The sequence below is a fragment of the Bos indicus genome, chromosome 6 (assembly GCF_029378745.1).
Source record: "Bos indicus isolate NIAB-ARS_2022 breed Sahiwal x Tharparkar chromosome 6, NIAB-ARS_B.indTharparkar_mat_pri_1.0, whole genome shotgun sequence".
In the NCBI taxonomy this organism is placed as follows: domain Eukaryota; kingdom Metazoa; phylum Chordata; class Mammalia; order Artiodactyla; family Bovidae; genus Bos; species Bos indicus.
In genome coordinates, this window is record NC_091765.1 from 93,177,525 (window position 1) to 93,191,370 (window position 13,846).

Genomic DNA, 13,846 nt, shown 5'->3' on the forward strand with positions numbered 1-13,846 from the left:
CCCCAATCCCTCCCAGCATCAGGGTCTTTTCAAATGAGTCAACTCTTCACATCAGGTGGCCAAAGTACTGGAGTTTCAGCTTTAGCATCAGTCCTTCCAATGAACACCCAGGATTGATCTCCTTTAGGATGGACTGGTTGGATCTCCTTGCAGTCCAAGGGACTCTCAAGAGTCTTCTCCAACACCACAGCTCAAAAGCATCAATTCTTCAGTGCTCAGCTTCCTTTATAGTCCAACTCTCACATCCATACATGACCACTGGAAAAACCATAGCCTTGACCAGACAGACCTTTGTTGACAAAGTAATGTCTCTGCTTTTGAATATGCTGTCTAGGTTGGTCATAACTTTCCTTCCAAGGAGTAAGCATCTTTTAATTTATTATGAAAGTGAAAAAGGAGAGTGAAAAGCTGGCTTAAAACTCAACATTCAAAAACGAAGATCATGCCATCCAGTACCATCATTTCATGGCAAACAGATGGGGAAACAATGGAAACATGACCGACTTTATTTTCTTGGGCTCCAAAATCACTGCAGGTGGTGACTGCAGCATGAAATTAAGACACTTGCTCCTTGGAAGAAAAAGCTATGAAGAACCTAGACAGCATATTAAGAAGCAGAGACGTTACTTTGCCAACAAAGGTCTCTATAGTCAAAGCAATGGTTTTTCCAATAGTCATGTATGGATGTGAGAGCTGGATCATAATGCTTTTGAACTGCGATGTTTGAGAAGACTCTTGATAGTCCCTTAGACTGCAAGATCAAACCAGTCAATCCTAAAGGAAATTAAGCCTGAATTTTCATTGGAAGGTTTGATGCTGAAGCTGAAGCTCCAATAGCTGGGCCACCTGACGTGAAGAACTGACTCATTAGAAAAGATTCTGATGCTGGGAAAGACTGAAGGCAGGAAGAGAAGGGGATGACATCAGCGACTCAACGAACATGAGATTGAGCAAGCTCCAGGAGATGGTTAAGGACAGGGAGGCCTGGCGTGTGCAGTCCAGGGGGTCTCAAAGAGTCAGACATGACTGACTGACTGAACAACAACAAAGTTTATTATGTTAATATGGTTATATAAGGTCATATTACCCAGAAATAGATAATGTGTATCTATTCCTATACATATTATACTAACAGTCTTGATTTCCATGAGACAGGATAACCAGAAAATTATGCTCTTTAGCATCTTTTTTTTTTACACAAAGAGTACATGATTATTTACAAAAGTAAACATGAAAAAATATTACCATCTGCAAAGAAAAAGAATAATATGACAAAAATAAATACAGCAAATTGAAACCAGGAGACAACAGCAAAGATTATTGACCTGGGATCCATAAATCTCAGAGAATGTAAATTTGTAAAAGAAAAAAAATTTTATCCCTAGGTTCACTAACCTCTAATTAAAGTTTAGTACCTCTTTCAGCCAGACCTAGACAATCTACCATAGTAATGCTAGCAGTACCCAGGATTTTTATCACTAATACAAGTTGTATTTTCATATAACGTTAGTTGTTACGTATACCTCAAAATATCATCTACATATGTATCACTACTTTAAAATTATGGTAGTTATTAGACTCACTACTAGATCTTATTTTTTAACTGCATTGATAAAGGGGCACATACATTAATATATCATATTTATTTTTATGTATTTCAATATAACACATTCCTTTTTAATCTTATTTCATTCAGTTAAAATCATTATTCTAAAAAGGCTCCACAGTCTCCTCCAGACTGCCAAAGAGTCCATACAACCAAACATCCACTCATATCCAAGCTCAACACCCACACATTAGACAGAGGAAGGGAAAACCAATCATAGCGTATTCTAATTACTCAGGCATAAAGTAAGCAGGGCCTAAATTCAGACAAAAATAAATAAATTCCAATTTTAATCAGTTTGTCTAATACAAAATTCAAAATTTTCTTCCCCAAATCATATCCTCCTCCAGATTTTTCAGTTACCTCTGACTTCTTCCTTCATTTTCAATCACTGATGTCACTTAAAAGCTTTCTTTTCTATCCCAATTGACACAGATCTCTCTCCTGACGTATCACTTCGTATTTTAATTCTTTAAAAAAGAGCCTCCCTTTTCTCATTCTGATCTTAACTGATTCTGCATACCTCAACCAGATTAATCTTCTTAAATAATTATTTTCAAACTGCCCCAATCTCTCCATATCACTCAACGCTCCCAATGTCTTTAATAGTATTGATAATGACATGATTCTAGAGCCATATCTGCAATAACTATTAATAGTTATCAAAACAATTCTACAGCCATGTCCTATATCATTCAAACAATATCATGACATAAAATTCACATATTAATAAGAGAAATCTAATTTATAAATGTAAAAAGCCACCTGGTGCTCTACAGTTAAACCTAGGTTCAAACTGAAATTCCTCATTCAAACCCCTCCATAATAATCACGCTCCAGTTTGCCTTATCACCTCCCTTGTTTGCACTGAAATTCCAGAATTTAACCAGATATTAACTCAATGTCCTCTTCCTCCTGGAATCTGGATGCATGACTTTCTGCTACTACATATTTGCTGATATAACTTCTATGATTTGCAATGACATTTGATTCATTCATTCATTCAATAAACAGTTACTAGGCCCCTAAAATATACTAAACACTTAGTACATAGTAGGGATTAAGCTCCTACTTTGTAACAAATACTTAAATCTCAGTCTAGGAGACTCCTTTTGGCTTCCCAGGTGGCGCCAGTGGTAAAGAACCTGCCTGCAGATGTGAGAGACACTGGTTCAATCCCTGGGTTAGGAAGATCTCCTAGAGGAAGGAATGAAAACCCACTCCAGTATTCTTGTCTGGAGGATCCTATGGACAAAAGAGCCTGGTGGGCTACAGTCCATAGGGTTGCAAAGAGTCGGATATGACTGAAGTGACTTAGCACACAGACTTCCTTGGTGGTCCACTGGCTAAGACTCCATGTTCATAATGCTGGAGCCTGGGGTTCAACCCCTGGTCAGGGAACTGGATCCCAAATGCCGCAATTAAAGATCTTACATGCCACAGCTAAGACCTGGTGCAGTCAAATAAATATTCTTTAAAAATCTGTCTAATGAGAAAGCAGAGACATAAACCATGTAAATACAAGACGGTATAGTAAATGTCACAAAAGAGGGATGCACAGATGCTAGGGGAGCACAGAGAAAGAGCATAAAGCAAAGACTAGAAGGGGGAGGCAAGGTTTCCTGGAGTTGGAGCACCTAACGTGAATTATTAAAGAAGTCCGTGAGATCATAAAGTATAAGGTATTGTAAGCACATATAAAGCACAAACCAGACTACGTAAAAGTCACTCATTTTGGCTAGGCTCGAGAATATGTTTGAAGAGAGAGGAGTAATAAACAATAAAACTGGAAAGGTACAAGGGGACAAAATCATAATGAGCCTCACATATAATGCTATGAAAGCTCCATTTTATTCCAAAAGCAGTAAGTAGCAGCAGGATATGCTGGAAAGCAGACAAGTTGAGGAATTCCCATGACCTAAATCTGAATTCGACCTCTTGTGTCATTTATTTGCTATGTGACTTTCATCAAATTTGCCTCTCTAAGCTTCAGTTTCCTCAAATACAAAATAGAAATTGATAATATCAATTTTGCCAAGATTCTAAAGAGAAGTTAATTCATGTAAAAAATCTCCTAGCACAGGAGTCAATAAACTATGGCTTGGCCTGCCAGCAATGAATGGTTTTACATTTTTAAAGGATTGTTTATTTAACAAAAAAGAAAGAAACCAAAGAAGAATACAAAACAGAGATCTTGCGACCCACAGAGCCACAATGTTTACCTTATGGCCTTTCACATACAAATTTTGCCAACTCCTAGCCTTAGCACAAAATAGACAACCAAAAAATAGTAACATTATTAAGAATTTTAAATACTGAATAAATCTTTAAAGGATTTCTCTGGTGATAACACATACAAAGAAACAGAAGTTAAAACAGCATAATGGATGTGGGAAACAAGCAAGAATGCTGCAGTAATCCATTAACTTTTCCTTTCTTTCCTTCTAACTATACAGGTGAGATCAACTTCTATCTCCTGTCTATATCCCTATAGGCTACACACCCATATGTACTCTGGTATATGATACAGCACTTAATGTTCTTTGTTACTTAGCATACTTGCCTTCACTAGCTAACTACTTATTCAGGCTTACATCCACTCTAAGTGAAAGTGGTATCAAGAGTAAATATTTTGGAGTCAAACAGATCTTGTTTTAAATACTGTGTTTTTCAATGTTTAAGGTTTGTTATTTAACTTGTATGGCTCCCTAACAACAAGAAACAGTCACAGCTATCACATAAGAGTTTTCTAGTTTTGCTTTGCTTTTTTACTTCTGATGTGCCACACTGTTCTAAGCACTTTATGACTATTTCATTTAACCCTCACAACAACCCTGTAAGATAAGGACTATCAATTACTATCTCCCTATGACAGATGAGGAAACTAAAGCATGGAGAAGTTAAATAATTTTCCCAAGAACTAGAAAAGTAAAGGATCAAAGGCTCACATTCTTAAGCAGCAAGAGAATGAGAATCAGACTGTCTCATTCATAGGAATTTTATGTATACTAATTTAGATTACATATTTAAAAGTGAAGGGGATGGCTTTCACAGTCCTTAGAATTCAGTAGTCCAATAAACACAAGTTCCACTTTCTAGTATGAAAGACTATATTCTGAACGTATTCCCCAGAATCCTCAATGTAACAGTACGTAGCCAGTAGGAGCTTAATAAATATTTATTAATAGGTTAGATATACTTTGGTGATTCACATTCTCATTATTTCAAGGTTATCATTCTGTACATAATCACAATATATTATTTCAGAAATTTGTATGTCAATTTTGCAGGAGACTACACTACACAGGAATCTACAGCACAACATATGCTGTCAGTTTTTTTGGTTTTACTTAAATATAAACATTATGATCAGAAAGCAATGGATATATATGTAAAGATCCCAACAAAGTCTTCGTATAGAAAGAAATTAAGGTTGGTGTATCCTAAATTTATTCTATTCTCTTAGCAGTATTTGTAACTGGTATTATATAACTTATCTATTTTATTCACAGGGAATTTAAGTAATTTAGGAAAACAAAAAAAGATTCTAAGCTGTGTAAGATTACAGAGAGAGGTTCAAGATGAATATTAAGAAAGATAAAGTGTTGTAACTTTTATTTTGTATCACCAATCTGGGTCACCAATTTCTACTGTTAATAAATGAAAACAATCTAAAAGCCCCGATTACCAGATATCCATTTAGTATGAAATATTGAGCCTCACAGCAAAGTGAACTACTTATTCTTCAAAAAATTAGAAATAAAATTTTAGCTATAGAGAGATTTTAAGGTGACTTAAAAGATTAATGAAAATAATCCTGGTACAAAAGAGAATACAAAACAAAAATTCTGTTACTACTTATCAGTTTTTGCCTTGAGACCCAAAGTTACTTGATTTCTGAGGCTTACAACATGAAGGACAGAAATTTTAAAAAAACCCCAAAAACATTTAATCAGAATGTAGCTGCATGGAAACAATTAAAATTTCAAAAAGTAAATGAAGAATAATCACTACATCAAGTGAAATATAACCTTACCTTGGAGCACAAAACTTCCTTTAAAAATCTATTAAATTTCATAGAAAACTATGCAGAAAACTTACAGAGGCAAAACAATTGATTCTGAAATGTTTTGGAGAAAAAGTCAGGTGACAGCCAGGTTCAAAGTAAACATAGAATTCTTAATTAAACATACACTTGATACCACAAAGATTTGTTCCCTTTTTTCAATTATTTTGTTGTTGTTCAGTCACTAAGTCATGTCCAACTCTTTGCAACCCCATGGACTGCAGCACACCAGGCCTCCCTGTCCTTCACCATCTCCCATGGTTCGCGCAAACTCATGTCCATTGAGTCAGTAATGCCTTCCAACCATCTCATCCTCTGTTGCCCCCTTCTCCTGCCCTCAATCTTTTCCAGCATCAGGGTCTTTTCCAATGATTCAGCTCTTCGCATCAGGTGGCCAAAGTATTGAAGCTTCATCAGTCCTTCCAAAGAATACTCAAGGTTCTATGTTTAGTAATTCATTGATGATTTAGTTTCTCCCTGCTTCCTGTGTCCCCCTCCAATCTAGCCATCAAACTAACTTTAAAAATTCTCCACACTGTTTTTAATAAATGTTTTCAAAAGAAGCAATATTCTCCACTGATCAAGAAATATGAGTTATTCAAAAAATCTTCACTAAAGGATTAAAGACCCTCCAAATGTGTATACGGATTAATAGGAAGACAATTAAAGAGCATGAAAGGGATAGGGAAGAGAGAAAAGAAGGGAGAGGGAAAAAGAAGGGGGAAAAAGCTTAGCCCCTCTTTCCCAAACAAGTTAAGCATCATTATCTGCCACTTATTACAGGTCTTAGCATCTTCATTTTTTTTTTCACTTATTTCATATTTCCCTCAAAACTCAACCTCTACACCCCTTCATAATAAAAACACTCAACAAACTAAAACAGAAGGAAACTTCCTCAATCTGATAAACAGCATCTACGAAAACCCCACAGCCAGTATCATAGTTAACAGTGGAAGAAAGAATGCTTTCCTCCCAAGACCAGAAACAAGACAAGAGTATCTGCTCTTGACACTTCTTTTCAACAAAGGACTGAAGGGTTTAGCCAGGGCAGATAAGCAAGAAAACAAAATAAAATGCATTCAGACTGGAAAAGAAGTAAAACTTATTTACAGGTGACATGATCCTTGGTATACAGAAAACCAGAGGGAATCCATTTAAAAAACAACTATTAGAACTAATAATCAAGTTCAGCAAGGCTGCAAAATACAAGATCAACACACAATAGTCAATTGTATTTTTATATATTTGCAGTGAGCAGCCCAAAAATGAAATAAAGAATTCTTTTTACAACAGCATCTAAAAGAATAAAATATTTAGGAATAATACAACAAATGAAGCCTAAAACTTAAACTCTGAAAACTACAGAACACTGTCAAAACAAATTAAAGATCTAAATAAATGGAAAGATTTTTCATAAAGCATTTTCATAAACAGGAAGACTTATTTAAAATTGTCAAGATGGCAATGTTCCCCAAATCGAGCTACAAACTTACACAATTCCTATCAAAATGCTAGCTGGCTTCTTTGCAGAAATTGATAAGCTAATCCTAAAATTTATATGGAAATACAAGTAGGTCAGTGTTTGCCTAGAATTAAGGACACGGGGAAATGAAAGATAACTCAAAGAATACAGGATTTATATTTCAGGTGACTACAATGTTCTATAAATTTTGGGATGGCTGCACAAATGTGAATATACTAAACACTACTGAGTTATATATTTTAAATGGGCTACTTCTATAAGTGAATTATATCTCAAAAAAAGCTGTTAACCAAAAAAATCCTCAACTTTGAATAGTCCCTGGCCCACCCACCAATCCATTTTGTTACTCTCTCTCAGAATGCCTGTAAAGAGTTTATATTGTAGTAACTCCCACTTGTTCACTTATTGTATTGAAATAACTAAATTATATGCCTTACTTCACTTATTCATAAGCTATAAGCTTCACAACAGTCTCTTCTATTTCTTTCTTTTTAGAACCAAGTACAATAATGGGCGGGCTTCCCTTGTGGCTCAGTGGTAAAGAACCGGCCTGCCAATGCAGGAGACGTGGGTTCGATCCCTGGGAAGAGAAGATCCCCCTGGCAGCTTGCATCAGTATTCTTGCCTAGGAAATCCCGTGGACAGAGGAGTCTGGCAGGCTACAGGCCATGGGATTGCAAAAGAGTCAGATACAACTTAGTGACTAAACAACAACATAATAATGGGTACAGAATAGGCCCTCAAATAGGGTTTCTAATTTTCAAAATGCAAAACATTAGAAATTACTTAGCATATAGAAGTTAGTCAGACTTACTCTAAAATCTTCCTTTTGGGGAATAGAGAAATACACAAAACTCCCCAGATTCCTAATCAAATTCTTCAGAATAAAGATAAATAAAAGTGCACCTAGAGCAAGTTTTCACATTAGAACAATCCTAGATAATAAAAGAATAAACTGCAATTCAATTAAAATTACAGTTGTCCAGAAATAAAGTTAAAGGTTCAGTATTAGTGCAGGTGGTCAAAGAAAGTTGTAGTATTTTCATCATGAAACATGAGCACAAGTTAATAATTAAGTCTTTGTTGTTTACTTGATTTTATTGCTCTTTCTGGGTTAAGGCTCACAAAATATTAATTACAATGACTTTAGAATTACAAAAACAGCAACAGAAAACATTAAAAAACAGTAAGGTCCATCTAAATGATATTCCTTTAAAATAATAATGATAATAATGCTCTATCCCAACAGAAAAAGAAAATTCAAAGGATATGTTTCCCACGAAACTATACTTCAGAAACTGAAATTCAAAGTTAACAGCTTTCAAAGTACAAACAGAAATAACTCAAACAGTCAGAACCCAGTAGACCACAACGGCAATCAACAACTGGAGAGTACAGGAGAGACCCACTAAAGGTTATAAAATCCAGTTGTAAAGTTCTTTGTAAAATCTGTATCTTTAAATAGCTCCTGACATTTACTTGTCATTCAAACCCACCTTAGAAGAGAGGTCCATCTCTCCTCCTCCTCCTGTGGCTCTTACCCCTTCCCTTCTCTTCCCACTGCTCCCCAACCTCTTCACACAACTTTACTTTTTGAAGAAGGAAAGCAATTTTAAGTATTATAATTCACCTTTTAGACATAATTTCACAAATATATGCTACCATCTGAAATAACTTCATGAAATGCCCCAAGCTGTTCACCACCCAGGGACAACAATCCCATTCCCCTTTCATTCAAATAAGGCTCTGTGACAAATTATTACCAATGAAATGTGGGCAGATGTTTGTCTTTGGGGGTTCTTAAATGTCCTGTAGGTTACAGGCAGGGCTCCAAGGCTCCAGGGAACAGTGGAGACATAAGATGTAAGGCATCTATGTCCCTCAATTACCACATGGAGAAAAGCCACAAGCCTGCTAACAAGGAGCACCTGCACTAGTCTGTTAATGTGAGCAAAATACAAACTTACATGTGTTAAGCCACTGAAATTTTGGAATGTATTTATTACCCTAATTAGCATTACCCAAAGTAAAATATGCATGAATCTTAAATATTTCAATTCTCCCTAATTAAAAACATTTATAAGGGCTATTTTGGAAAGATTATGTAAAAGCCCATTTAAGTAACATTAAATTTTAAAACCTAAACAGTTTTCCACCTTAATTTTCTTGCAAACTACTTTAAATGATAGCAAGAGTCCCACTGTAAATAATAAAGTTCACTGTTCACTTAATATATTATTTCATTAACATTTATTTTCACGATTATAATAGAAAAATGTCTTCCTCAATTCTCCCAATTAAAAAATTACAAATTATTTTCTTATAGTAATATTCATGTCTAATAATAATTCAAAATGTCTAATAAAAACTATCAAATTTTGCCTGAGTTAAGGGCAAAATTCATTTCCATTTTATTGTTTTTAAAGATTAAAAATTATTCCTAATTTTAAATAATTTTTCCTTTAAATATAACCATATGACAGATAATTCTGTCCACTGTAAATGCACACACACCCATAACATATACACTTTAACAAAACCATGACATTTTCCATTCTAATAAAGTTCTCTCCCCTATCCTTCACAAACATACTTCACAAATGTGTTAAAATTTTAATGCTTTACTTGGGTTTTTTCAAGCTTAACATTGCTGATATAAATAACAATGATACAAGGCCTAAGGAAACCTGGTGTTAGTAAACAGAGGTATTACAAATTTAAACTAATGAAACTCCTCCCACATCATCTTCACCCTGCCTTCCACAAATAAGAAGAAAACTATTTAACCTCTCTGTTGCCTTTACCTTTCCATATCGCTATTTTTTCCCACCACAGTACAATTAAAATTAAATGAACAACACATTTACCACTCCTCACAGAATTTTTAAAAATGGAAAATTACTGAAAGCTGATTTTTGATAGAAGATTTTTGAAATTACTGATAGAAAATTTTTGCTTCCATTCAGGAAAATATTCCAAAAGCTTTTGGTTTTGAACTGAAACAATTGCATAGGAATTGTGTGGCACTTATATTCATAAATAAACTCTAGGCCCTTGATCCTTTTTCACACTTGATTGTGTCTTAATATATATGTGCTGTATATAGCTTAAGATTTTGTTACAGGACTACATAGCAAGAACTCAAAAAAAAGAGTAAACGAAACTGAAAGATGCCCTATTCAAAAATATGAAAACAAATTAGGTATGACCAGATAGTCTCTATAAATTAGGACACTAGGCTATTTTACTGACAGTCTTCGTTCTAAGAAAAAGACTTCTAAAATACAACATTTAACTTTGCTTTGATATATTCAATACATTAAGTATATCAAAGGTATATCTGAAATATTCTGAAATATCTGAAATATTCTATTGTCTTGATTTTTAACATACAGTGACATAATATTGCTCTCAGTAACCCAATGAGTATTTGTACTTACACGCATCTCAGTTCCCACAATCTGGGCTGTAGGAGAAAAAAAAAAAACAAAAACAAAAAACTAATATTTAACTAAGTACCTACTATGTCCCAAAGTTTTTGTTTTTTTTTTTTCAATTTATCCTCAGGACCTTACTATAAATGTCTTATCTCGTTGTTACTGATGAAGAAAACAGGCTTAAGAGACATTAGGTACCTTGCCTAAAGTGAAAGAACTAAGAGAAATGGCACAGACAGAGTTCTGAGGTCCTTAAAACAAGTCCTCTGCCCACTAAACTACGTGTGTTGTTTTTCCAGTAGTGGTCACAGAAAACAGCTCGCCACCCTTCGTCCTCTTCCCCTTGACACTTCCCCCCACGAACAGCAGGAAACATTTCTTTGTGAGACTAGGTTCAGAAAGGAGCAACCTCTGGACATGACACGGAGCGTGGCCGACAAGGATCGAATCTGTATAAAGATTTCATCCATTGAACTTTCAGCTAGATGAGCTAGCTAGATGAGCTAACTAGACGTAATTAGAGAGTGGGAAAGATAAAGTAAATAGCAAATAAGCATCCAACCACCACTGATACTTGGTTCTGAGATGCAGCGTACGCCTACTGGCAGCAGATCTACCTTTACAGCTGCGTTCTGCTTAAACTACTCTCAAAATAGCTTTCTAAGAGCACACGCTTAGAGCAGACAAAAGAGGAGGCTTGCTCTAGGTTTTGGAGACTGTGAGGGAAAACTTGTTTGTATTCAATAAGTGACTATCTTGATTGATAATTAAGGGAACTAGAGCCAGTAAGGCAGTATCCCCTGAAATACAGTCCTGAGCTTCCCCTGTGTACCCAACTCCCTCAACACAATGCATCTCTGAACAGCCTAAGCTCGAGAGTTGGCCGTGCTGAGGAGGATGACAGCTCCAGTAACTTCCTCTTCCTCACCGACCTCCTCAGCTCGGCGCGTACACGCCTTTCCCCCTAGGAGGCAGGATAAAACAATTTCAAACCCACAGACTCCATCCAATCCTTCCACCACCACAGGACAGGGAAGCCAGCTTCCATTTCTTCCCCCGCCCCTCTGAGAAAAATTTAATCTTAAAAAAAAAAAAAAAGCGTATTATCAACGGGAAAGTATTTGCAACGAAAAAAAGAAAAAAAGGAAATATGTACTTCGTCCCTCCACACACAGCCTTAAGGAAAGGATTAAAAGAAGAGACCTCGACACCGCGTCTTCGCGAGATTTACTGCTTAGATTCACTTTCCCTCGGGTCCCACCGCCGGCGAGGGGCAGAGCTCGCAGTTGGAACGCCAAAAGCTGCCTCCGCCGCTCCTCAGGAGACGCGGGGGCGGCTGAGGCGGCGGCGATCCGCGCGTCCCGCCTCCGACCCTCACCTGCCCAGGCCTGAGGCAGGGCCCCGCGCCCCGCGAGGCGTCCGGGGATGCCGGCGGGAGGCAGGGAGGCCGGCCGGCGGGCGGGCGGGAGCCGAGGAGGTTAGGCCTCGCTGCAGGCCGGCGCGCTTCCTGCCGCGGCCCCGGCAACGGCGGCGCGGCCCCGACCCGCGGCTCCCGGGCCCGGCTGCTGTGCGTGTGCCGCGCACACACTCACCCTCCCCGGTCCCCGCGGGGCAGCTCTCACCTGCGAGGCTCTCCGGAGCCTCGGCCACAAAGGGGGGAGGGACGCGCCACTCGGGGGTCCCGGACACTCTGAATCGGCCCCCAGAGTCCCGGGCCCTGGGCACGGACCACCCCCCAACACACACACACACCGGAACCTTCGCCGCCTCGGAAAGAGACGCGGGTCAGCCCCGCACCCGACACACACCCACTCGCTGAGTCCTCTGGCCGCCTCGCCGCCCGCCGGAGTCCCAACTCGCACGACACCCCCTCGCACATTCGGCCCTCTCCCACCTCATTTCCCCGGGAGTCGCGCTCCTCTGCCCAACGCTCTGGATACTACTCGAAGGCACGAAAACACTCTACCTCATTCTCTTCCTCCGGCCCAGAAGGAGCAACAGCAGCCATTTCCCCGCGGCAGGGGAAACACACACACAAACACGCGCGCGCGCGCGCGCACCCGGCCCCCACAGATGCTTCCCCTCCGGAGCCGCGGCCGCAGACGCAAACACAAACACCCACGGGCGGGCCTCGCTCCCGCCAGCCCGCCCCGAAGGGAAGCCGCGGCGGCGGCGACGGCCGGCCGGGCCCAGATCCCAGCTCGCGCGGGACGGGCGCGCAGAGCGCCCGGGCCTGGGGTCCCCCGAGGGCCTGCGACCCCCTCCTCACCTGCATTCAGCGCGCCGGGGTCCGGGCGGCGACGGCGGCGGCGGCGGCGGGGCGGCTGCTGCTGGTGCTGCGGCGGCGGGGGAGGCGGCGGCGGCGGTGGCGGTGGGGCTGAGGGCAGCAAAGACATGCAGGCAGCCCGCCGGGGGGAGAGGCACCGGCCGGAGGGGACGCGGGGCGGGCGGGCCGGGCCGGGCCGCCTGAGGAACCGCAAAGGCGGCGGCGAGGAGGGCGGCTGAGGGGAGCGAGAAGGAGACGGATGGGGGGCGGGGAGGGGACCAAGGGCCGCGCCGCCGGGCTTCGGGGACGGTGACCCCGGACGCGCAGGAGAGGCCCCGCGGCCGCGGCCGCCGACGCGAAGGCCCTTGCCCGAGGAAGCTGCGCCCTCGCAGCCGCTGGAGCCGCGGCTATTACTCCGAGAGCCGCGCAGAGCCTGGCCTTGGCCTTGGCCTCCTGGCGCTGGGGCTGTCGCCGCTGCGGGGGTTGCTGCTGCGCCTGCTGCTGCCGGGGCCGAGAGTGCTGCACCGAGACGCCAGCTTTCGGTGCCTCCGCTCTCGCTCACACACGTTCACACCCCCGAGAGTCGGGGGAGAGGCGTCCGCGGGATATCGGTATTGAGATTAATAACAAGGTGCGGAGAGTGCGAGAAGGAGGAGGGTTGATTGACGTGGAGGGGCTGGCGAGAGTCAGTCACTCCCCCGCGCGGAGGGGGGGGGGGGGTGAGGGGGGAGGAGGCGGAGCTTCAGCGCTGCGCCTTGGCCCCGCCCCCAGGGCGCCGCGTTTGGCCGTAGTGCGCGTGCGCGCGGGGCTGCTAGTTCTCTTGCCCATTTTCTCCTTTACCCTTGCTGTTTTCTTACTCGTTTCTCTTGGCGTGAGTGAAGAGCCGAGCCGGGGAGGCTGGTCGGTTATCAGAAAGACACAGCCGCAAAGCCACGGGGGGTGGCGGGAAGACACTAGCGATCCCGCCTCACCCAGTGTTCGCGCTGGG

The 13,846-nt window shown here is 41.1% G+C and overlaps 1 protein-coding gene across 3 annotated transcripts in view; it reads right to left on the minus strand.

Annotated features, from left to right (window-relative positions):
• The window catches only part of CNOT6L (CCR4-NOT transcription complex subunit 6 like), a 118,418-nt gene extending 105,164 nt beyond the window's left edge, over positions 1-13,254 (minus strand). The window contains exon 1 of one of the 3 annotated variants that reach the window (XM_019962987.2): positions 12,862-13,254. Coding sequence is in view for 2 of the 3 variants with exons in the window: in XM_019962985.2 (XP_019818544.1) it covers positions 12,559-12,563 (5 nt within the window). In the remaining variant the exon portion in view is untranslated. Of the gene's footprint in view, positions 1-12,486; positions 12,707-12,861 lie in introns of those variants that run through there. The other 2 variants (XM_019962985.2, XM_019962986.2) reach the window with 2 other exon arrangements.
• Positions 13,255-13,846: the final 592 nt, after the last annotated feature.